This window comes from Equus quagga, chromosome 6 (assembly GCF_021613505.1).
Source record: "Equus quagga isolate Etosha38 chromosome 6, UCLA_HA_Equagga_1.0, whole genome shotgun sequence".
Lineage (NCBI taxonomy): Eukaryota > Metazoa > Chordata > Mammalia > Perissodactyla > Equidae > Equus > Equus quagga.
Window position 1 is genome coordinate 101,466,994 of NC_060272.1, and position 24,084 is coordinate 101,491,077.

At 38.6% G+C, this 24,084-nt stretch overlaps 1 protein-coding gene across 3 annotated transcripts in view; it reads right to left on the reverse strand.

The window, feature by feature from the left end:
- Positions 1-364: 364 nt before the first annotated feature.
- MAMDC2 (MAM domain containing 2) overlaps positions 365-24,084 on the reverse strand; it is a 156,115-nt gene continuing 132,395 nt past the window's right edge. For 2 of the 3 annotated variants that reach the window (XM_046665078.1, XM_046665080.1), the window contains 3 exons: positions 9,063-9,322; positions 1,510-1,594; positions 365-1,369 (listed from right to left, as the gene is read on the reverse strand). In XM_046665078.1, the coding sequence (XP_046521034.1) occupies positions 1,305-1,369; positions 1,510-1,594; positions 9,063-9,322 (410 nt within the window). In that variant the 3' untranslated portion in view covers positions 365-1,304. Of the gene's footprint in view, positions 1,370-1,509; positions 1,595-9,062; positions 9,323-24,084 lie in introns of those variants that run through there. The other variant, XM_046665081.1, reaches the window with a different exon arrangement.

A 24,084-nucleotide genomic window follows, 5' to 3' on the forward strand; every position in this document is an offset into this window, starting at 1 on the left:
CCGGGGTTCATCAGTTCAGATCCCAGGTGCGGACCTATGCACCGCTTGGCAAGCCATGCTGTGGTAGGTGTCCCACATATAAAGTAGAGGAAGATGGGCATGGATGTTAGCTCATGGCCAATCTTCCTCAGCAAAAAAAGAGGAGGATTGGCAGTGGATGTTAGCTCAGGGATAATCTCCCTGAAAAAAAAAATTAATTACTGCATCAATGTATGCAGTGCTTACATAGTCACTAATAAAAGGCTTAAGAAGTATTCAGTTGTAGCGGAGCAGAGATTCAAATTATAATCTGCAGTTATGTAGTGAAGATATTCTGACAAAGAGAAATAATGTAGAAATGAGTTAACTGTCAGCGAAAAGATTTTCAAATTACCTTTTATTAGGTAATCTTATAATTTCATAACAGCTGTTTGGGTATACAAACATGTATATACAATTTTCTAAACATGTAAATAAAAAGCAGTAGTTTAGTATATCTGCTTGAATTCGTATTACTCAAAACCTTACCAAAACATTTATTATAAAAATCAGTAAAATTCTTTAACACATTCTAAAAATTTTTGGGTGTGTGTACATAAACATTTTCAAGCTTGCTGTACAAAAAAAGAGTGCAATTTATATCCATGTGTTTATAGTGACTTCCAAAAGTAGTTCAAAGAAGAAAAAAGAAGGTAGCATTGTCTTGTAATACAGCATTAATTAATACTGACATACCCTGGGACATTCATGAATGATCCTTTGTTATCACATATGGTAAAAATATTTAAAAATTAATACTCCATTTCTAGGAATAAAATACAGAAAATAAGACTTCATTTTCTTAGACTAACTTGTTACCATGAAAAACTGCATTCATTCTGCAGAATGACACCTCACATTATTACTTTAAAAATACTTACGATACTTGAATTTCAAAAGGAAACCCACAAGACCTATTCTCCTCCCAATACATTCACTGAATGCAGATTTAAGTGAGCACATCTCATTTTGATTGTGCCGTCTATTTGCCTACTTCAAATGACTACAATATAGTACATTTGTATTTTTAACTGGTACCAAAATTAAGATGAATGATCTATGCAAAACTAGCAGCCTGTACGTCTAGTAACAGTTGTCATATGCAAAAAGAAAAAAAAAAAAAAAGCCCTGAGTCAGTATTTTTTGCAAAAGTAATGGAAAGAGTGCTTGAAGTCATTTTATAACTTATGAAATGGTTAAGACTGTCCAGTATTCATTTGTTTTCTTTTCATTTTGATTGAAGAGAGGTATGGCTTTTGTTTAGTTAATCCAATCCAGATCACGTTTTAATACTCAATTTCATTTAAATCCTCAGAATACCCTGATGATTGTTGAGTTATATCTTCCATTTCTGTCAGGAAAGACAAATAGACAATAATTGTTTTCTCTATTTTTAGTGTATAAAAATGTGTAATTTGCATTCTTATGATTTGAGACTATTGCAAAATCCCTTTTCCATCAAGTTTATATAATCAGGAAAAATGTTGTTACCTGCACAGGATCCTGCTTGAAATTTAATATCATCAATGGCAATATCACTTCTTATTGACACTCCCCGAATGGCTTCAAAAATTATCTGAAAAATAATGAAGTTTGAATTTAGAAATAGAGTCATTCTGATAAAACAAAGCTGGTCAGGGGCAAATCCAAACTGTGTGGGTCTAGAAGTTTAGATCGCTCTTGGGGCCCCTTTTAAGGAAACGAATACAAAATCATAAATTCAAATTTAGTTACAAAAGAGAATACTTATTTGGAATTTAAAGAAAATTCACAACAAATTACTAGAGCCTTGGACACTCAGGCCCCCTTCTTCTGAGATCTCTTTAGGCAATTGCACAGAAATGCTCAGCTAGAGATGCTTCCTAGAGGTGGCAACCTGTTTTCCCCTCCCTACCTAGAACATTCTACTCCCAGCACTCATAGGGCCTACGAAAGTGATGGGCCCAGAAGCTTAAGCTTCCTTAGGTTCTCCATAAATCTGCCTTTGATACTGGTACTAGGTGGAAGAATTTACTATGACTGATGAGACCCATGTATGAACAGCAAAGCATAATAATTAAATTTACCAAAAAGACAATGGCTCACTTATCGTATTAAATACCATAACATCCAAGACACAGGCCAGGAAGAAGAGGGAACCAGTTTCACGACTTTAGATTGTGAGAAGAAAACAACTACCAAATATTCAGGTTCTAGGGAAAACAGATTACATTCCCAGCTCCAAGGCTGCCCCAATAATGGTTAATAAACGACTGAATACTCCAGGGAGGCTTGTGGGTAATGAAAATTGTCCAGAAAACACATTTGCTCTACTCATTTTATGAGCAAATGACTCCCCATTGGACTAGTTTACGATTTAAATTAAATCGAAGAACATAAACTGGATAATTAATAAGCATATGAAACTATCTTGAAATTAATGACTCAGAGAAGCTTTAATGACAGAAATGTGGCAAAAAAAAACCTTAATAAAAATTCAAAGGACACAATCCTAAACAAGAATCCAAATAAGTAGCAAGAAGAGAAAAATAACCGTCCTAATGCATCTAGATAGGAGGATATATGAGTGCAGTTAATAAAGCATTTTGGTTTTGTGGACAATACAATCTATTTTTTGGCCTCCAAGTCTGCAATAGAAGCATAATAGATTGGCCCTGATGGAATTATATTCTGAATAGTTTGTGGTTGGGCCAAACACTTGATTTCATACAACTTTCTCCTTTGAATTTCCTTAATACCTGAATGATAACCATTCTATAGCATTATGATTTTCCCCTTGTATTACAGATACACATTCTATTAGTAAATTGTGGTTGTTTAAGAATTAGATAAAAATGTTATTTTTTCTTTCAATTTAAGTGTATTATTTTTTCAAATGGCTACTAAGTCATTAGGACATAAATACTTATTAAGCTGTTTGGACCCATCTACTTAATAAATGGAACTGTTCAGTATTTCTTTTGGTCTGGGGGCACTAGGAAAAATCCACTGAGACTAAGGGCATCATGAGCAAGAAAATTCAGAGAGCTGGTCTTAGCTAAGTACCCAGCACATAATAATCCCTAGTAAATGTTAGACAGTATAATGAACAAAATGAATGATGCAAATATTTCTGTGAGCTAAGAATCTGTCTAACTCTTTGTTTCAATGGCATCAAAATATAAGAAACCAGGGAGGAAAATACCTGAGAGCAGAGGAAAGGTAAGCAAAGAACCCAACGGAAATAAAATCATTTTGTGTTTTTGATCAATCGTGAGTCAGGTTCTGCTTAGTACTTTAATCAATCCCTTAAGAAGGAGCGTGATTAAAACTTTGCCACTTGGTGCATTTCTTCTACAAGGATAATCTGATGATTGGAATGTCATCAGGAGGCCACTCACATATTTCCCGTGTAGGATGTTTCAAATGGCAACAGTAGTATAGCATTCTAAAAATCATCCACACCTGCCCACCCCCACTGATGATGTACACATTTACTTCTCTAGCTCTGTTCTTTTCCCTGAACTCCAGTCTCATCTGCTGTTCACTTGACAGGCCCACTTGGATGTCTAGTAGACATCAAAAAATTAGCAAGCCCAAACAAAATCCACCTGTTAATTTTCCTCCTGCACACACTGTCCTCATTCCTCCAGATCTGCTCCACCTAAAGTCTTCCTCACCTCGATAACTGGCAACTCCATTCCAGCAGTTGCTCAGGCCCAAAACTTTGGAATCATCTTGACCCCTCTCTTTCTCTCAAACCCCACATTCCACCCATAAGGAAGTTCTGTGGGCTTCTGATGACTCTCGCCTCGGCCGCATAGCCTGAGCCACCACTCCTCTTGCCAGGATTACTGCAGTAACCCCCAAAGTCTCCTTGCTGCCCTACCGTCTACTCTCCAGGCAGTCGCTGGAGCGATTGTTTTAAAATGTAAATCAGATCATATTACCTTAAAGCCATTTGATCGTTTCTCTTTGCTTTTGGAATAAATTTCAAAGTCTACCACATCGTTGAAAGCCTTTCATGATGATGCCCTGATATTTCTTTGACCTCATTACCTGATCAGCTTGACTTGTTCTTTTTCATAGCACTAATTATTGCCTGATGCTATACTATATATTTCTGGTTTACATTTTCTACCTCTCCTCCACTAGAATGTAAACTCCAAAAGAGTAGGAACTTTATATGTTATGCTCATTGCAGGATCCCTAGCACTTAGAATAGCAAGTGATCAATAAATATTTATTAAAATGAGATATTTTGACCTCATACTACAGGAGCTCAGTCTGGATGCCTGATGTAGCTATTGAGAATACCAGGTCTGACATGGTATGAATGAGAGACCAGAGAGATCCGGAAGGGAATATAGAAGCAATAACATCTTTTTATATTTTGGTACTTTAAAGTTCATAAAATCCTTTCATAAACATAATCTCATTTGACCCTCACTCTAACTCTGGTGATGTCAGCATGGCAGGAATTATTGCCCCATTTTGAAAATGTATAAAATCTCGGAGAGGATGAGATTTCTCCAAGATCACCTAGTGCTCGTGATACCCAGAGGAATGAGTGTATTTGGGGACTTCTATGGTAGGAGGGAGTGTAGAACAGTGGCTTAGGGATCCAATCTTTGGAAACAGTCAGATCTGGGATTGAATTACCACCCTGACATTTACCAGCTAGACATTTAGTTTTCCCCATCTGTAAAGAGGAGCTATGAGATCAATTGGAAGAATTTAGGTACAGCTCTTAGCAATGTAAGTGCCTAGCATGTAGAAGATGGCCAATCTATTTGCACATGGGCGTATCTGTGTTTTATTAGACACTAGGATGTTTTGGAGAAAGTAGTTCAGCCCGGTCTCCAGACAGTCATTTAGGATTCCTCAGGGACTCACTGAACCCAGAAGAAACTTTCTCATGGCAGATTCATATCTGTTCTACTCGAAGCCAAAGGGAATGGTCTGGAGTCTTTCCACATTGTGAGCTAAAAATTTCTCAGGCCATTCTGCACCCTTTGAACTTGAACACCCCAAGATGCCACCCCAGATGAACTACTTTGTGCTTGAAAAACATTTCAAACCACCAGCCACCCAGGCATACCTCCAAGATATTGCGGGTTTAGTTCCAGACTACTGCAACAAAGAGAGTCACATGAATTTTTGGGTTTCCCAGTGCATATAAAAGTGAAATTTACACTATACTGTAGTCTATTAAGTGTGCAGTAGCATTATGTCTTAAAAAACAACGTACATAACTTAATTAAAAAACACTTTATGGCTAAAAATCTAACCATCATCTGAGCCTTTTGCGAGTCATAATCTTTTTGCTGGTGGAGCGTCTTGCCTCGATGTTGATGGCTGCTGATTGATCAGGGTGGTGGTTGCTGAAGATTGGGGTAGCTGTGGCAATTTCTTAAAATAAGACAACAATGCAGTTTCCTGCATTGATTGACTCTTCCTTTCACAAACGATTTCTCTGTAGCATGCAATGCTGTTTGACAGCATTTTACCCAGAGTAGAACTTCTTTTAAAATTGGAGTCAATCATCTCAAACCCTGCCGCTGCTTTTATCAACTAAGTTTACATCATATTCTAAATCATTTGGTGTCATTTCAACAATCTTCACTAGGAGTAGAATCCATTTCAAGAAACTACCGTGTTTTGGCTCATCCATAAGAAGCAACTCCTCATCTGTTAAAGTTTTATCATGAAATTGCAGCAATTTAGGCTCCACTTCTAATTTTAGTTCTCTTGCTATTTCTACCATATCTGCAGTTAGCTTTTCCACCAAAGTCTTGAACCCATGAAAGTCATCCATGAGGGTTGGAATCAACTTCTTCCAAACTCCTGTTAATGTTGATATTTTGACCTCTTCCCATGAATCATGATGTTCTTAACAGCATCTAGAATGGTGAAACCTTTCTAGGAGGTTTTCAATTTACTTTGCCCATATCCATCAAAGGAATAACTATCTACAGCAGCTGTAGCCTACAGAATGTATTTCTTAAATAATAAGACTTGAAAGTCAAAATGACTCCTTGATCCATGAGCTGCAGAATGGATATTGTGTTAGCAGGCATGAAAACAACATTAATCTCATTGCACATCTCCATCAGAGCTCTTGGGTTACCAGGTGCCTTGTCAATGAGCAGTAATATTTTGAAATAAATCTTTTCTTCTGAGCAGTAGGACTCAACAGTGGGCTTAAAATAGTGAGGAAACCACGCTGTAAACAGACGTGCTGTCATCCAGGCTTTATTGTTCCATTTATGGAGCATCGGCAGAGTAGATTTAGCATACTTCTTAAAGGTCCTAGGATTTTTGGAGTGGTAAATGAGCATTGGCTTCAGCTTAAAGTCATCAGTTGCATTAGCCCCTAACAAGAAAGTCAACCTGTCCTTTGAAGTTTGAAGCCAGGCATTGACTTCTCTCTAGCTATGAAAGTCCTAGCTGGCATCTTCTACCATTATAAGGCTATTTCATCTACATTAAAAATCTGTTGTTTAGTGTAGTCACTTTCATTAATTATCTTAGCTAGATCTGGATAACTTGCTGCAGCTTCTCCATCAGGACTTGCTGCTTCACCTGGCACTTTTGTTGTTGAGATAACTTCTCTCCTTAAACCTCATGAACCAACCTCCGCTAGCTTCCAATTTTTCTTCTGAAGCTTCCTCACCTCTCTCAGCCTTCACAGAATTGAAGAATTATGGCCTTGCTCTGGATTAACTTTTGGCTTAAGGAAATGTTGCAGCTGGTTTGATCTATCCAGACCACTGGAACTTTCTCCATATGAGCAATAAGGCTATTTTGCTTTCTTGTCATTTGTGTGTTCACTGGAGTAGCACTTTTAATTTCCTTCAAAAACTTCCCTTTTGCATTCACAACTTGGCTAACTGTTTGGCACAAGAGGCCTAGCCTTCTGCCTATCGTGGCTTTCAACACGCCTTCCTCACCAAGCTTAATCATTTCTAGCTTTTGATTTAAAGTGAGAGACGTGATTCTTCCTTTCACCTGAACACTTAGAGGCCATTGTAGGATTACTAATTGGCCTATTTTCAATACTTCTGTGTCTCAGGGAATAGGGGGCCCCGAGGAGAGGGAGAGAGATGGGGGAACAGCTTGTTAACAGGGCAATCAGAACACACATTTATTAAGCTCGCTGTCTGAAATGGAGTTTTGCAATTTGTGGCACCTCAAAACAGTTACAACAGTAACATCAAAGCTCTGATCACAGCTCATCATAACAAATACAATAATGGAAACGTTTGAAATATTGCAAGAATTACCAAAATGTGATACAGAGACTTGAAGTGAGCAACTGCTGTCGGAACAATGGTGCTTGATGCAGGGTTGCCACAAACCTTCAATTTGTAAAAAGACACAATATCTGCGAAGTACAATAAAGCGAAGTGCAATAAAATGAGGTATGCCTGTACATGCAAGGCCAGATACCCAACCCCCTGGACTTAGATGCTGAGAAGTCACCTGTTCCCCAAAACTCAGATCCTAGAAATCTGGGCATCAGTATCATTTAGGGGTTTTAAAAAACATCAATGCTCAGGCCTTACCAGAGAGACTTAGATTCATTTAGTCTAGAACAGAGATTCTCCATCTTTAGGGTGCATCAGAATCACCAGGAGGGCTTATTAAAACACAGATTGCTGGGCCCCACCCCGAGAGTTTCCAGTTCAGTAGTTCTGAGGCTGGGTCTGAGAATGTGCATTTCAGGTAAATTTCATTTCAGGTGAATTTGCATTTTGGGTGTTGCTGTTGGTCTCAGGACTACACTTTGAGAACATTTGAATAGGGTATCAGTATGAGTTCCCTAAGAGCTTAACAAAATTAATCCAACCCCTCTGAATGATGATCAATTATACTAGTAAGTTCCTAAGTGATCCACTCTCCTTCTGTAAACAGACATTAAATCACTAACAGAATCATTCCTGGGGGTATCTGTCATTCTTTACTAAATTTCTAGACAGCTTTATCCATGCTGAGACAATGGGCCATTCCTGGATAAAAGGAAATCTTCCCTCTGTAATTTGTTCCTTACCCATGCAGCACCCTAGACGGCACTGCCACCTGGCCACCTAAGCTTCTGCAATCCCTTCCCATTTAGATCTGTAGAAAATTAATTTTGGTTGTGGGGTGGTGTCAAATCAAGTCTTATTTTGGATACCTCCTCCCAGGAAGATTTGGGCTTAGACCAAGCAGCCAGTGGTTAAAGCCGAGTGGTGCTGGTCCAGGGGGTTCATCAGCCAGATGCAAGCATGAGGAAGAAGTGGGGCTTTTACTTGAAGGTCACACCTGAGAATTCTAGAGAACAATTTCAGAAACAATCAGGGGTCTGAAGGTTATCTCCTCAGAGCTTTCTGGAGCATGGGCTCATGGCAGGCAGGTGAAGTCGGTGGCTGTCAAGAGGCTGCTGCTGATCTTTAGACTAGATTGGCTGCTCAGTCTCACCAACTGGAATTTAAACGGCTCTTTCCTATGGCTGCTCAGACTCCCTGATAATCGGGACCCTGTAGGATGGAGGTCTCTACAGCACATGAGAGGACTCAAGGGAAGACCCAGGCCTTAGGATCAAGACTCAGTTTCTTCCACATCAATGCAGCCAGAGGCTTAAAAATTCACTCTGGACCATATACTCTGTTAAATAGGGTCTTATACAAAAGCCCTTGCATGTGAGTAATGATGAGTGAAAGACACAGCTGCAACAACCATGTTTAGAAGAAAGGGAGACTCTGTTTTGGAGATCTGCAGGACACATAGAATATACTTGACACTCATAATGTACCAAGACAAAAATAGATACACTTTCATCACTGAATTGCAAAAATCACTTTACGCATAAATACCCAAAGCTTTTTCTCTCTGCCTAATTTCCCATTCCCTGCTTAGATTTAATCAATATAGACTAATTATGTTTACTCTTAAACAAGTACTGCCTTTATCTATGACCCTGGAAAAGAACAAAACATTCTCTCTGGTAGCAAAAAAACGAAAAACTTCAGAAGCTTATAGGAACGATCTCCATCGCTTGATTCTTAGCTCTTTTGTCTTACCTGGTGTTGCCTGTCACAGCTGTATTCAACCAGCGCTCGTAGCCAGGAAATGCTCTGCTCACCTCTTCTTCTCCATAAGAGGGACTCTCCACTGTCACCTTCCTTTTTCAAATAAACGCTCAGCAGGCCAGTCCCTGCTCCATACATGTGGTAGAAAAACGTCAAGCAGTGTTTTCCAGTGACTCCTCGCAGAGACCAGGACACGAGTTGTGCTTTCTGTCCACACACCATGTGTGAGGCCTCAATGTACATGTAGTAGCCTTGAGAGCAATGCAAAATCAGGCATTGTTAGAAAGGACACAAACTATAGTGTCTTCTTTCTCTTTTGAGTAGTGTTCCTGGAAACAAATTACAGTAAATGGGTGACTCTACTACAGTACTGATAAAGGATTTTATAATTTTGGAGAATATGTATAATCCAAGGACAATAAATATGCTACAAAATTTAGATCATCAAAATCATTTTTTTCATTTAATAATTTAGTTTAATATATAAGAGCTAATTAACGTACTAGTATTATGCCCCTGACGTGGTGATTAACACATCAGAATTTATCCTACTAATTCACGGACAATATTCGGGATCTTCCAGACACTGGTTTAGGGGAGAGAGCACGGATTTGGTAGTCGGACAGATCTGGGTTCAAGTCTTGGCTCTAATATAGTCTGCGTGATCCTGGTCTAATGAATTATCCTCTCTGAACCTGTACTTATTTAAAAATAACAATTAATAGTACAGCCACCAGGGGAAACAGTATGGAGGATCCTCAAAAAAATAAAAAATAGAACTACGATATGATCCAGCAATTCCACTTCTGGGAATATATCCAAAGGAAATGAAAACGCTAAGTTGAAAAGACATCTGCACCCCACGTTCATGGCAGCATTATTCACAATACTCAAGACACAGAAACAACCTAAGTGTCCGTGGATGGATGAATGGATAAAAAAGCTGTGGTATAAATATATATACAACCGAATATTATTCAGCCATAAAAAAATGAGGAAATCCTACCATTTGCAACAACATGGATGGACCTTGAAGGCATTACGCTAAGTGAACGAAGTCTGAGAAAGACAACTACTGTATGAGCTCACTTACATGTGGACTCTAAAAAGAATGAAAAAACAAACTCACAGAAAAAGAGATCAGACTTGTGGTTACCAGAGGCAGAGGGTGGGGAAAGGAGGAACTGGAAGGTGATCAAAAGGTACAAACTTCCAGTTATAAGATAAATAAGTACTAGCGATGTAATGTACAGCATGATGACTATAGTTCATACTGCTGTACGATATGTAGGAAAGTTATTAGGAGAGTAAATCCTAAGAGTTCTTATCTCAAGGAGGAAATTCTTCTCCTTTTTTTCTCTTTTTATTGTGTCTATATGAGAAGATGGATGTTAATTGAACCTATTGTGGTAATCATTTCACAATATATGGAAATCAAATCATCGTGCTGAATGCCTTAAACTTATACAGTGATGTATGTTAATTATTCTTCAATAAAACTGTAAACAAAAGGAAAAGGGTTAATAGTACCTGTGCTACAGAGTTGTGAGAATTAAATACATGTGGGCATATGGCACACATGTTAACACATATTCAAACATTAGTTTCCTGTCCTGCCCTCTTTCCCAAAAATTTTTGTGACATTTCTTTTAGCCTTGAAGACATATTTATGTAACATTTGATATAATTATATATGATATTTTGTATATTATGTACAATATATATCATATACTATATGATATATAGTATATAAGCCTTTCCATTTCCATTTTCCTTTCCTAAGTTTGGTTTGCTTTTTAATTCTCTGATTTCAGGCAGAAGCAGGATTAGTCTGCAGGTAAATAAAGTAGTGGTGTGCTGGCGCTAGTTTCCACTGGGTCCCAAGAGTCAATTGTCTGACTTCTGTCGATAAGTCCAAAAGACTGAACACTGGTAGTTTGCAATGGGCCATGATGGAAGTATTTACACCACAAAAATGAGCCATAGCTACAATCAGGCCCCACCTCTCCAAAATAGAGCCAGTTGGTATTAAACAATTATCATCATGCCACTGAAATAAGGCAATATATGAATAGTAATTTCTAGAATAATGCACCAGTAATATAATCTTGTGCTCCTAAAGCCCATTTTTTAAAAAGGCACTGTACTCTACATCAGTAGTTCTTACTTGATCATTTGATGAAAAGTTTATATTTCTTCCACCAGAAAAAAATATGCACAAATGTTTGCATGCAATTTTATTTTCTTCTTTGCCACTACTGATCTTTTTACATACATGATGTAAAAAATAATCTTTACTTAGTGTTATGACTCATTATTTCATGCAGAAATTAATGGCTGACTTGGGGCAAAAAAGAAAGAGATCCCAAATAATGCATGCAAATGAAATGGTTTCTAGGGCATCTTTCTTTATAGTTTGAAGTTTAATCAACCAGCTTTAGTCACCTCCCAGAATACAGTGCTTGAGAAATCCCAACCAGAATTGATTGGCAGCTCCGTCTATTCTTCTTCAAGGCATTCCTTCTTTCCCTTTCCCCTATTTCCACAAACACAGACCTGAGAAGTCCTACAGGATATTGAAAGAGTGGGAGAAAGAATCCTGTCCAATTTGGTCTGATCAAATTGTATGCACTGTGCAACCCCTTCCCCATGTTTCACTCAGTAAAGTTGTCACCCTGAAAAATGGGCCATCAGAGCCAAGGGATGTGGCCTTCATCAACCAGTCATCCCCATGATCTGCTTTAAAATATTAGGAAAAATACTGTCCATGTTTCTGGAGTGCTCACCAATGACAACCTCATTACTAAAACCAATGGACAATTTTTGGTCCTTGTCATCCTTGTTCACCTTATCACTGGATGCAGCACGTCACTCCCGCCTCCTAGAGGTACTTTCCTATCTTGCCTTGCAGGACACTGTACTCTCCCGGTTTCTTCCATCTCACTGGTCGCTCCCTTGCTCATTCACCCTCTCTTCTCTGACCTTCTGACCTTGGAGCGCTCCAAGGCCCAGATCCTGAATTTCTCTGTTCTCACTTACTCCCTTGGTCATCTCATCTTGTTTCATGGCTTTAAATGCTATATATGTTGTCATTTCTCAAATTTAAATTTCCAACCTCCTTGCTGAAATCTAGACTGGTTTATTGAAACTGCCTCATGGGCATCTCCACTTACTGTCAAACTGACATCTCAAACTGAACATGTTCGAATCTAACTCCTAACAACCTCACCCTAAAGCCCACTCTGCCCCTTCTAGTTGCCCAAGCCCAAAGCCTGAGAGTCACGTCCCACTCCTCACCTCCTCTCACTCTCCACATCCAGCCTGTCAGGAATGCCTGTTGGCTCTACCTTCACAGTATGTCTAGAATCCAGTCATTTCTCTTCCCACCACCTCCATTGCTACCCCCTGGTCTGTGCCTCTATCATTTCTCACTTGGATCGATGCAACACTTTCCAACTAGTCTGCCTGCTTCTATCCTTGTCCCCTACTACCTAATCCCAACATGGTATCCATACCTATCCTTGTAAAACAAAAGCTAAGTCTTACGCCTCCTCTGTTCAAAACCTTCCATTGGTTGGCTCAGCATTTCACTCAGAGTAAAAGCTGAAGTCCTTACTATTGTCTCGAGGGCCCTATCCAATCTCCTGCCCATTCTCTTAAGTCTCTGACTCCTACTACCTTTCTCCTTACTCTCTTTGTGTTGCTTGGCCACACTGGCCTCTATGCTGCTCTTGCAATATGGTAGGTATGCTACCACCTCAGGACCTTTGCATGTACTAATCCCGCTGCCTGGAATGGCTTTTTCCCTATATAATTTCTTGTCTTACTCTCTCACATCCTTTAAGTCTTCGCTCAGATATTACCTTTCCTATTAGGCTTATTCTGACTACACTATTTCAAATTTCAATCCCTTTCTTCTGGCACTCCTCACTCCTATACCCTAATTATTATTTTCCATAGCATTTAATTGCCTCTTAACGTACTATATAATTTTCTTATTTTTTATGTTTGTCTTTCTCCCTCCTCTGAAACACAGAGAAGCAGAGATTTTCCTTGTTCAGTTCACTGCTTTGTGTCCAGGTCTCAGAACAGTGCCTAGAACTTAGTAGATGCTCAGTATATACTTGCTGCATGAACAAATGATGCACTTTCTCCCACAGCTCTAAGCCACAAACAAGTCTGACCATTTCCAGAGAACATGGCTCCACCACAGTCACTCCAATTGTGTGAGGGTCTTGGCAATAAGACACATACTTGAGTAGGATGCTCCAAAGCAAAACTAGAACAAATCCAGGTTTTGATGAAATTAAAGTCTTATCAAAGCAAATGTTCTCAAACTACTTCCACACCATCTGATGTGTTTTTTGAATGGAAAACACAAAAGATAATTCTTTAACTTTGTTACCTTCATTCTTTCACTGGCAAGAAAATTGGTACACAAGAAGCACTGGATTTTTGCACTTTCTGCAATGGAAGGAACTTTTATTGCTCTTTCCTTCAGCATTTTCTAACTTAAGCTAGGCTGGATGTAAACAAATACAGATACACATAATCCTAATAGAAGGATGTATTTAATTTAATTACACAGAAAATAAGGTCAAAGCATAAAAATGACCATGACCAAGGTATCCTGTGCTATCCTATATGCAAGTTAGTGGCACAGAGGACTGATCCAATATCTTAATGCATGTTTAACTTAAAAAAAATTCCTCCAAAAAATAACTCTGAAGGAAACAAGAACAAAATCAAAGAAAAATAATTTTTTGTACTGGCTTTGGGACTCTCAAAAGGCCTACGTGAACCCTAAGTAAAGGACCTTGGCTAAAGATGAAACACTCAATTAGAGGAGAAAAATATGCTCCTCTGAAAGATGCTGCCACTGAGAAACTGGGAAGTAGAGACCTGTGGGGCCCTGAAACATAGTCTTTCCAGATGGAGAGGAAGCAGAGGAACCATCATGAGAGATGACCGAGAAGTGTCTTTCATTTGGGGGTAGTGTGCATTCCTAGTGATCACGACATGAGTTCCAACCAGTTAGTCTGAGGTCCTGGAAGAGAGGAAAACCCTTAATCACCTCCAGGATTAGCCAACTGAATTCTTTCTTTCATGAGTACAATGCACTAATCACTTAGCCTCAAATGGGTGAAACATTACTCTGGTACTGCTTTCAGCTCCTGCACCTCTGGGTCTCAGTTATCAGCTGAAGCTATGACCTAAGGTTCCCAGATTTTTGTGTTTAGCACCATGGAATACGAAAAGAAATTTCCTAAGCTTTTGACTTGTGTAATTGTGCTGCTTTTGGAAGAGAGAGTAATATCAAGAAGAATGTAAGTACAAATGTGTCTTTCTGGGGCACTGACACCAGCCTACTTTTCTTGAGTAATGTTGGCCTTTCCAAAAATCCTTTGGGATACAGTTTCTCTTTTAAGTACCCATGTATATTCTATAAAGCAATACCAATTTAGACCAATCTAGACCAACACCTACAAATAATTTTAATGTATTTGTCAATTGATCAGAATTTGTCCTTTTGATGCACAAACCAATTATTCCTCTTGATTCCAAATACATTTTTCTTTTTGACTTGAAGTGACATTTCCTTTTCCCAGAAAAGATCAGAGCTTCATGGAAAGCCTATCTGCCTCACCTGTGTTTGGAAAGCAGAGAAAAGCCCTGTGTGTTGAGAAGCTTTGCCATGTTACAACTCCAAATGCTGCCTGTCTCAGCAGACAAAAGCCCTGGACAGGAGCCAGGAAGTCCCAGCACTGAAACCTCAGACTAGCTCATGTGTTCCTGCACATGAAGGACTCCAGTCTGTGCAAGGGATTATTAACTGGAGAAAACAAATCACTTTCTCTCTGTGGGTCATTGTTTAACATTCAAGGCGAGGGCCCCGATGGATCTCCTGGGAGATCAGGTCCCATCTGTTCTTTGCACAACAACTGTGATGTGTTGAGATACACCATATTCCTAATTTGGAACAGTGAAGCAGCTGTTCCTCCAGTCTTGCAGCCCCCTTCCACCAGGGCAGGGAGGGAGCCCGAGTCTCCTGCACGAGGCCGTGTAGACCAAACAGCTAGCTGCATTCATTAAGCTGGAGGAAGATTTTTAACAAGCAGGGAAAAAAGACATCAATGCTTTGGGAAGAACGAGAGCTAAATGTGCCTCTCTAAAATTGCTCTTTACCCTACCTTTTAAATGATTCTTAAAGCTTGTCATAAATGAGGAGTTATTATTTAATGGGTATGGAGTTTCAGTCTGGGAAAATGAAAAAGTTCGAGAGATGGATGGTGGTGATGCTGCAAAACAATGCGAATGTATTCAATGTCCCTGAACTATGCACTTAAAAATGGTTAAAATGGCAAATTTTGTGTTATGTGTATTTTACCACAATTCTTTAAACAGCTTGTCTTAGAAGCCATCTCTGTGTAAGTAGAATCTGGCAAGATCAGAACCTAGTGCAATAAGATAAATTATGGAAAGAAAGAGTGAAAGACTTCAGAGATTTCAATAATCTGGAGCTAACTTCTCAGATGGGGACAGATTTGTTGAGTAGCATTGTTACATATCTGGATATTAACTACCCAAATTCTTAAAAGACAAAGACTTCAATTAGTCTGCTATTAAGTTTCAGCTATATAACACATTCAACATATAGTTTTGAGTTTCTTTTGTCTGACGGCACAATTTTATAAATAAATTTCATTCTTTGGAATTTTAATGCATCAATGATACTTCTATCACACCAGAAGGGCATGTTCTTGGAAACGAAGAAGACTTCTACCTTTACTCAGAATGTTGGAAGAGAATTTAATTGCCAGAAATACAGAAGATTTACTGAAACACTGAACAGTGCCACAAAGAAACTGATGGTGTCTCTTTCTCTGGAAATTGTTCAGAAAATGATGAATAGCTGCTTTTCTAGGATGTAGCTGGGGGGAGGAGAAAGACAGGACTGGGTGACTTTTAATCTATTCACTGGTGGATTCAGTGAGCTAGGAAATGTTACAATTGAAGGCATTTTCTCATTCAACTGGATGGTTATCTGTTGATTTATTTAATCTACTATCTTTTGGCCCCAAAACCCCTGTAAACTCTATGGCAACTAAAACGATTATTTAAAAAGAACTCTGACAGCATGGCATCATACAAATGTTGATAAAATTGCAATAGCTAATAAAACCCTGGGAGCTTTGTTACGACTTGTTTTTATTGTCTTGTAAAGAAACAGCATCTGTGTCAGGAAACTTTCGAATCCTGCCAGGAGACAGCTACTCAAGTAGATGGTGGCAGGAAATGGACAGACAAACCCTGCGGAGTCCATCCCATCTCGATGCAAGTCAAGACCCATCTATCACAAATGGCTTTATTATTTTATTAAATAAGGAGCCAAATTGTGGGGCTAGATTTCTTTTTTCTTTTTGGTCTTTGTTGTTGTTCTACTAGAATGACTTCTTGTACCAGATGACTGACTAAAACATTGGAAATGCTTCCCAATTTTAGTCATATAAATATCTCCTTCATGATTATTTTTTGCCTGTCCATATATTACCTGCCCTATTATTTGTTTAATATTTTTCTTTAAATAGATTCCATTATTACTTAAATATATTTATTCAAATTGGAAACTTCCTATTAGTATGAAAACAGAAAACAAACCATAAATCTGTGAAATAATAATTTTGATGTACGGGTTATGTACTTTTCTTAAACACGGATATTACTATCAAATTAAAAAACATTCATCCACTTACCACTAGAATTCCCCAATGGTAGTTGGGAAACCATTGGTATAAGGTCTACAAACCTTCTGGTTTCTACTAGGTCACTTTACTTGTAGTCATAGGCTATGATTTTCTCTTTGTAAAAGCACAAATGATACAAAACAATGAGTCTAAGAAAGCATCCCAGAGATGAACATTAGATTTCGTAAAAGATTCACTAAATGTAAAAATAGTCATACCATGCATTTGAGTGGAGCTTATACAGTATCAAGCCTTCATAAATATAATCTCAGTTAATCATCATAGCATCCCTAAGAGATTAGCAGGACATCCACTGTTATCTTTATTTTACACATGAGGAAACAAAGGCTCAGAGAAGTCATGTGACCACACCCCAGGTTATGCAGGCAGCAAGTGGCAAAGTCAGCTTGCTGTTCACCCATAGTCTTTCCACTAGACTATACCATGCTACACTCTAGAATTGGAAAGGTTTATTGCATTGCCCGTTAGTGAGTCAGGAACTACAGCTCCCTTGGAATTGCTATGTATGATGATGTACTGATTCTGATAGACACATGATAAACTGGCATCTCAATATTGTGCTTTTCTGAGCTTCTCTTTTTATTGAATGGGGCCTATATTTACTGACCATCTAATGGAGTTGTCTATAAAGCAGCTTTGTATGCCTCTCCTCTATTTTCTTCTTGTGTTTATTCTTCCAAGTGTAAATTGATAGGCTTTGAGGTTGGGAAGTGAAAAGGTAGAATGCAGTCTACAAGTACATAAGGTATATCCTCTGAAAGTCCCAGAACACATTGCATTCAAAAACAATTCTGTTGTCACCCATGCCAAACAAATACCCTCCAGTCATCAAGGAGAAAGATACTATGTTGCTGGTTCTGAGTTTGAGCCTATTACTTTACTAATGTATAGGGTAAGATGTTCTTCCATTTATGCATCCTGCCATTATTTTACTGCTTGTATTTGAAAAAGAGAGACAGAAAAGATTGTTAGGACTAAATGCAAAAATAGCAATAAATCAATAAAGTAGACAATAAGAATTCTTTTGGGAAGTAATTCCATTATTGTTTAAATTATACAGCTAATCACAGACAGGTTTGCTGTTGCTATCCCAGGATCCAAGCAGATAATAATTAAAACTCCCTTGAACGAGTTTCAGTGTTTTCATATTTAAAATGTGTATGTTGCTTTGGCTGATCTATAAGATCCTGTCTACTTCCAGCATTCTATAAATCCATGAACTGTTATTAATTTATTGAGCCAATGAAAATCTTATTACTTCAGACTATATCCCACGTTGAAGAGAAATTCCATGAAATACATCTAAGCAATAATGCATTTACTATATAAATCACTTTTTAAAAAAATGTGAGGTGATTGTCAAGTGGTTCCCATGATAATTAAAGACGTTTGCAGCATTTTATCACTACGTAGTTGTCCCCAATATTTATTACTAAAGATTGAGTGCTATAAAGGGAAAGAAGTAGAAAATTACGTTGTCTCTTGGGCAGTTTATAGCCAGAGGCAGTATTAATGTAAATTTTAATACTCTCCTCCTACTACCCCTTGCCAAAGAACAGAACACCATACAACAGCATAATCTCAGATACAGCAAGACCTTGGGTAGAACAGCCAGCAACATCAATAAAATAATACAGTCGAGAGAGGCCAGAGACACAAAGATCTCATTCAAAACACTATGATTGGTTGGCTTATGGTACAGAAGAAAAGAGCAGATGCCTTCAAATTCTGAGTGTAATAATCATGTTCTTAAATAAATGATGCTAAAGAATGAAATACCAGGGACGTCTCCTTCTGGCTATGTTGAGTAATTTGTAGCTGACCTACACTCCTGCTGAGAAAAATCAGACAAATAATGGGTAAAATATATCTTTTCTAGAAAACACTTGTTTTGAAGCTATCAGAGAGCTTCCCAAGCAGCAAGAACTTAAGAGGTCAAGATCCCAGGGAAAGGGAAAGGTCAATGAAGTGAGCTCAACATTCTTCAAGCTGCTTTTCCCCTTGGGGCATTTGCCTACTCTGTTTAGAAGCTAAGCAGAGAGCAGCTAACAAGAGCCAGAGAAACCAACAGATCTCACTGGCTGGGGAAGACAATAACTGGAGTTCAGAGCTCCCAAATCAGTCAGGGCTTGAGAACCAAGTTTTGCAAGAAAAAAGAGGCATAGAATAGTGAATCCATCACTTGGCAATCTTCCCTAGAGGCATGAGCCAAATTCTTAAGTTGCAGAGGTTAAGAGCCAAGAAGCCAAATGCAAAACAAAGTAGAGTTTCCAGTAATCTCACCAGCTGTTGAGACAAAAATTGAAGTTTAGGACATACTAAAGAGGAGAGGAGAGACCCTAAGAAAATCCCAGGATATATTCTTGGAGAATATTCCCTAGGTGTCAGGGAGAACAAGAGGTTGACCCAGCAAAACAGAACTGCAACACCACCTTCAGTTAGCCCAGTTCTGATTGGACTGAGGTGACCCGCTCTACTCTAGTTGGCTACTTGAAAATACATTAAATCCTCTCTGGAGGAAAAAACATCATCACCAAGGATTCTATAATTTTTCATTCACAATGTCCAGTATTGAATCCAAATACCAGATATTTCAAGAAACAGGGCCAAAGGGGGGTAAAACAGGCAATAGAAACAGACACACAGGTGACTCAGGTATGGACTTATCACAGAAGGACTATAAAATAACTAGGATTAATAATTTAATAATATGAGCATTAATAATATATTCAAGAAATAGCTGATAAGATGGAGAATTTCACTAAAGAACTTGAATCTATTAAAAAGAAACAGATGAGACTCCTGGGAAGATGGCAGCATAGGAGAACTCTGAACCCACCTCCTCCCACGGACACAACAAATTTACAACTACCCTTGGAAAAATCACCCCTGAGAGAGAACCAGAAACTAGATAAAAAGAACCTCCACAACAAGATACAGTGCTGACTGAGGTGGAAGAAGCAGACATTGCTTTCTGAAGAGGGAAAAGCCACATTCTAGCCATGGTACTTCACAGCTAGGAGCAATTTTAAGGTATGAAGCTTTCTCTGGAGAAGTGGGGATCCGAGTGGGAGAGTTTTGCCATAATAAGCAGCTTTTGAACTCAGAAGAACTCTGAGATGAGTGTCATCATATCTGGCTTTGCTGGCTATTAAATACAACAGAGAATGCCCCCAGAAAAGCTATCAAACATAAAAGAAAGAAAATCCTGCTCCTAAAGGTGCCCACACACAAATTCACCTGTTTTAGGAAGCAAACTATAATCACTAGAAAGAAAAGTGCACAGTCCTTTGGGGAAAAGAGACTCACTCAAGAGGCTCTAGGTGCATCTCAGCAAGGCAGGAGGTGGCTGGGACCACCACCCCAGAGACTGAGACATTGGTAGCAGCTATTATTGTGATCTAGTACAGGCATGCTGACACAGACATTGGCAGACACTATTGGAGTTCTTACCCTGAGCTGTTAGTGCAGGTGCCTGCTGCACCCAGTAGAGCACCTATTTAATCCAGCTCAGCCAGGGCAGGCAGCCCACCCTAGGGACTGGCCTCACCTAACAGCAAGCCCTCAGGCCACTTGTGGGCCTGCATAGGCAGGGTGTGTGGGACCTCTACAGTGGGGTGAGTGGGTCTGCTTCAGTGGGCAGGGCTTGTACACAGGGCATGACTGCATTGACAGAGCATGTAGGCCTGTGGAAGGTGGGCCTTGTCAGCTGTGGCAGACTTGTGCTTCTCAAACAGCCACATAGGGGATTGGCCCCACATTTCAATGCCTGAAACAATTGTGTGCTGCCACGCCTGAGGCCAGCTCCACTCAGCTGCATTACTGAGAGAGTTGACAACACCCTTACAGGCCAAGGCCTACAGCAATTGTAAGCCCCTGAGTCTAGCAACCAGTCATGCAGGGGGCCTACTCACTTAACAGAAAGAGTGCAACAGGAATGTGCTATTAGATCTTGCAGCCAACTATGCTGGGACTCCCCCTGCCCAATAAAGTGACCGAAGGGATGGTAACAGCTGCACGCAGCTGAGCATTACAACCAGCTGGCCAGGGAGACAGCCTAGCCTCCTCGTGTGCCTACAGCAAGAGCAACCCTGCCACAACAGAAGGACACAAGTAGCCCACACAGGGGACACTCCTGGAACATTTGGAACTGGTAACAAGAGGGAAGCACAATGCTGGGCCTCATAAGGCATCTCTTACATAAGGCCAATTCTCCAAGATCAGGAGATGTAGCTGATCTACCTAATACATAGACATAAGCACAGAGAACGAGGAAAAATGAAGAGACAAAGGAATATGTTCCAAATAAGGGAACAAGAAAATCCTCCAATAAAGGAACTAAATGAAACAAAGATAAACAATCTACCTGATAAACAGTACAAGTTAAGAGTCACAAGGATGCTCACGAGCTTGGGAGAAGAATGGATGAATACAGTGAGAACTTTAACAAAGAATTGGAAAATATAAAAAAGAACCAATCAGAACTGAAGAATACAATAATGGAAATGAAAAATTCACTAGAAGGAATCAATAGCAAAGTAGATGATACAGAAGAAAGGATCAGTGACTTGGACCAAAGACTAGAGGAAATGACCCAAGTTGAACAGAAAAAGAAAAAAGAATTAAAAAGAACAAGGACAATCTAAGGGGCCTCTCAGACAACATCAAGTGCACTAACATCAGGATTATAGGTGTTCCAGAAGGAGAAGAGAGAGATAAAGGGGCAGAAAAGCTATTTGAAGAAATAATATCTGAAAACTTTCCTAACCTAAGGAAGGAAACAGACATCCAAATACAGGAAGCACAGAGAGCATCAAAAAAGATAAACCCAAATAGGCCTACACCAAGACACATTATAATTGAAATGTCCAAAATTAAAGATAAAGAGAGAATTCTAAAAGCTGCAAGAGAAAGGTAACAAGTTACATACAAAGGAAACCCTGTAAGACCATCAGCTGACTTCTCAGCAGAAACCTTACAGGCTAGAAGGGAGTGGTATGATATAGTAAAGTGCTGAAAAGAAAAAACCTACAGCCAAGAATACTCTAGGTTATCATTCAGAATGGAAAGAGAGATAAAGAGTTTTCCAGACAAGCAAAAACTAAAGGAGTTTATTCCCAAGAAACTAGTCTTACAAAAAATGCTAAAGGGACTTATTTTAAGTAGAAAAGAAAAGCCCACAAATAGGAAAAAGAAAATTATCCAAAAAAACCCCACACAAACAAAACAATAAAATTGCCAATAAAAGTAAATATACGGTACAGGTAGCAAATCAACCACCTATGAAGGTAATATGAAGGTCAAAAGACAAAGGTACTAAAATTATCTATTTCCATGATAAGAGGGTAACGGACACACATGGACAAAAAACAGGTTAAATCTGATATCAAAGACATAAAATGTGGGAGGACGGGAATAAAAGAGTAGAGCTTTTAGCAAGAGGTCAAACTAAAAATAACAATACAGATTGCTATATATGTAAGTTATTATATATGGACCTCATGGTAATCACAAACCAGAAACCCATAAGAAATACACAAAAAATTAAGAGAAAGGAAACCAAACATAATACTAAACAAAGCCATCAAACCACAAGGGAAGAGAGCAAAAGAAGAAGAAAGGAACAGAGAAGAACTACTAAAACACCCAGAAAAAAAGTAACAAAATGGCAATAAGTACATACTTACCAAGAGCTACTTTAAATATCAATGGACTAAATGATCCAATCAAAAGACATAGGGTGGCTGAGTGGATAAAAAAACAAGACCCATATATATGCTGCACACAAGAGACACTTCACACCTAAAGACCCTCACAAACTGAAAGTGAAGGTATGGAAAAAGATGCTCCATGCAAATGGTGAATAAAAGAAAGTGAGGATAGCAATACTTAGACAAAATAGACTTTAAAAGAAAAACTGCAACAAGAGACAAAGAAGGGCACTACATAATGATAAACGGAACAATCCAACAAGAGGATATAACACTTGTAAATACCTATGCACCCAACATAGGAGCATTTAAATATATAAAGCAATTATTAACAGATATAGAAGGAGAAATAGACACGATAACAGTAGAGAACTTTAACACTCCACTTACACCAACGGATAGATATCCAAACAGAAGATCAATAAGGAAACATTGGCCTTAAATGACACATTACACCAGATGGACTTAGTAGACATATATGGAATATTCCATTCAAAAACCTCAGAATACACATTCTTTTCAAATGCACATGGAACATTCTCCAGGATAGATCACATAAGAGGCCACAAAACAAGTCTAAGTAAATTTAAGATTAAAATAATACCAGGCATCTTTTCTGACCACAATGGTATGAAACTAGAAATCAACTACAGGAAGAAAATAAGAAAAGCCACAAATATGTGGAGATTAAACAAAATGCTACTAAACAACTATTAGGTCAACAAAGAAGTCAAAGGAGAAATCAAAAAATACCTGGAGACAAATGAAAATGAAAATATGACATGCCAAAATTTATGAGATGCAGCAGAGGGAAGTTTATAGCAATAGAGGCCTACCTCAACAAACAAGAAAAATCTCAAATAAACAATCTAATGGTGTATGTAAAGGAACTGGAAAAAGAAGAACAAACAAAGCCCAAAATCAGTAGAAGGAAGGAAATAAAAAAAATCAGAACAGAAATAAATGAAATAGAGACTAAAAAACATGAGAAAAAAATCAATGAAACTAAAAGCGGCTTCTTTGAAAATAAACAAAATTGACAAACCTTTAGCCAGACTCACCAATAAAAAAAAAGAGATAAGTCTCAAAGAAATAAAATCAGAAATGAAAGAGGATAAATTACAATGGACACTCAGAAATACAAATGATTATAAGAGAATACTACGAAAAGCTATATGCCAACAAACTAGATAATCTAGAAGAAATGGATAAATTCTTAGCATCAGACAACCTTCCAAAACTGAATCAAGAAGAAATAGAGAATCTGAATAGATCAATCACCAGCAAGGAGATTGAAACAGTAATCGAAAACCTCCCCAAAAATAAAAATCCAGGACCAGATGGTTTCCCTGGTGAATTCTACCAAACATTCAACAAAGACTTAATATCTGTCTTCCTCAAACTCTTCCAAAAAAATTGAAGAGAAGGGAAAACTTCCTAACTCATTCTAAGAGGCCAACATTTCCCTGATACCAAAACCAGACAAGGACAACGCAAAAAAAGAAAACTACAGGCCAATATCACTGATGAACACTG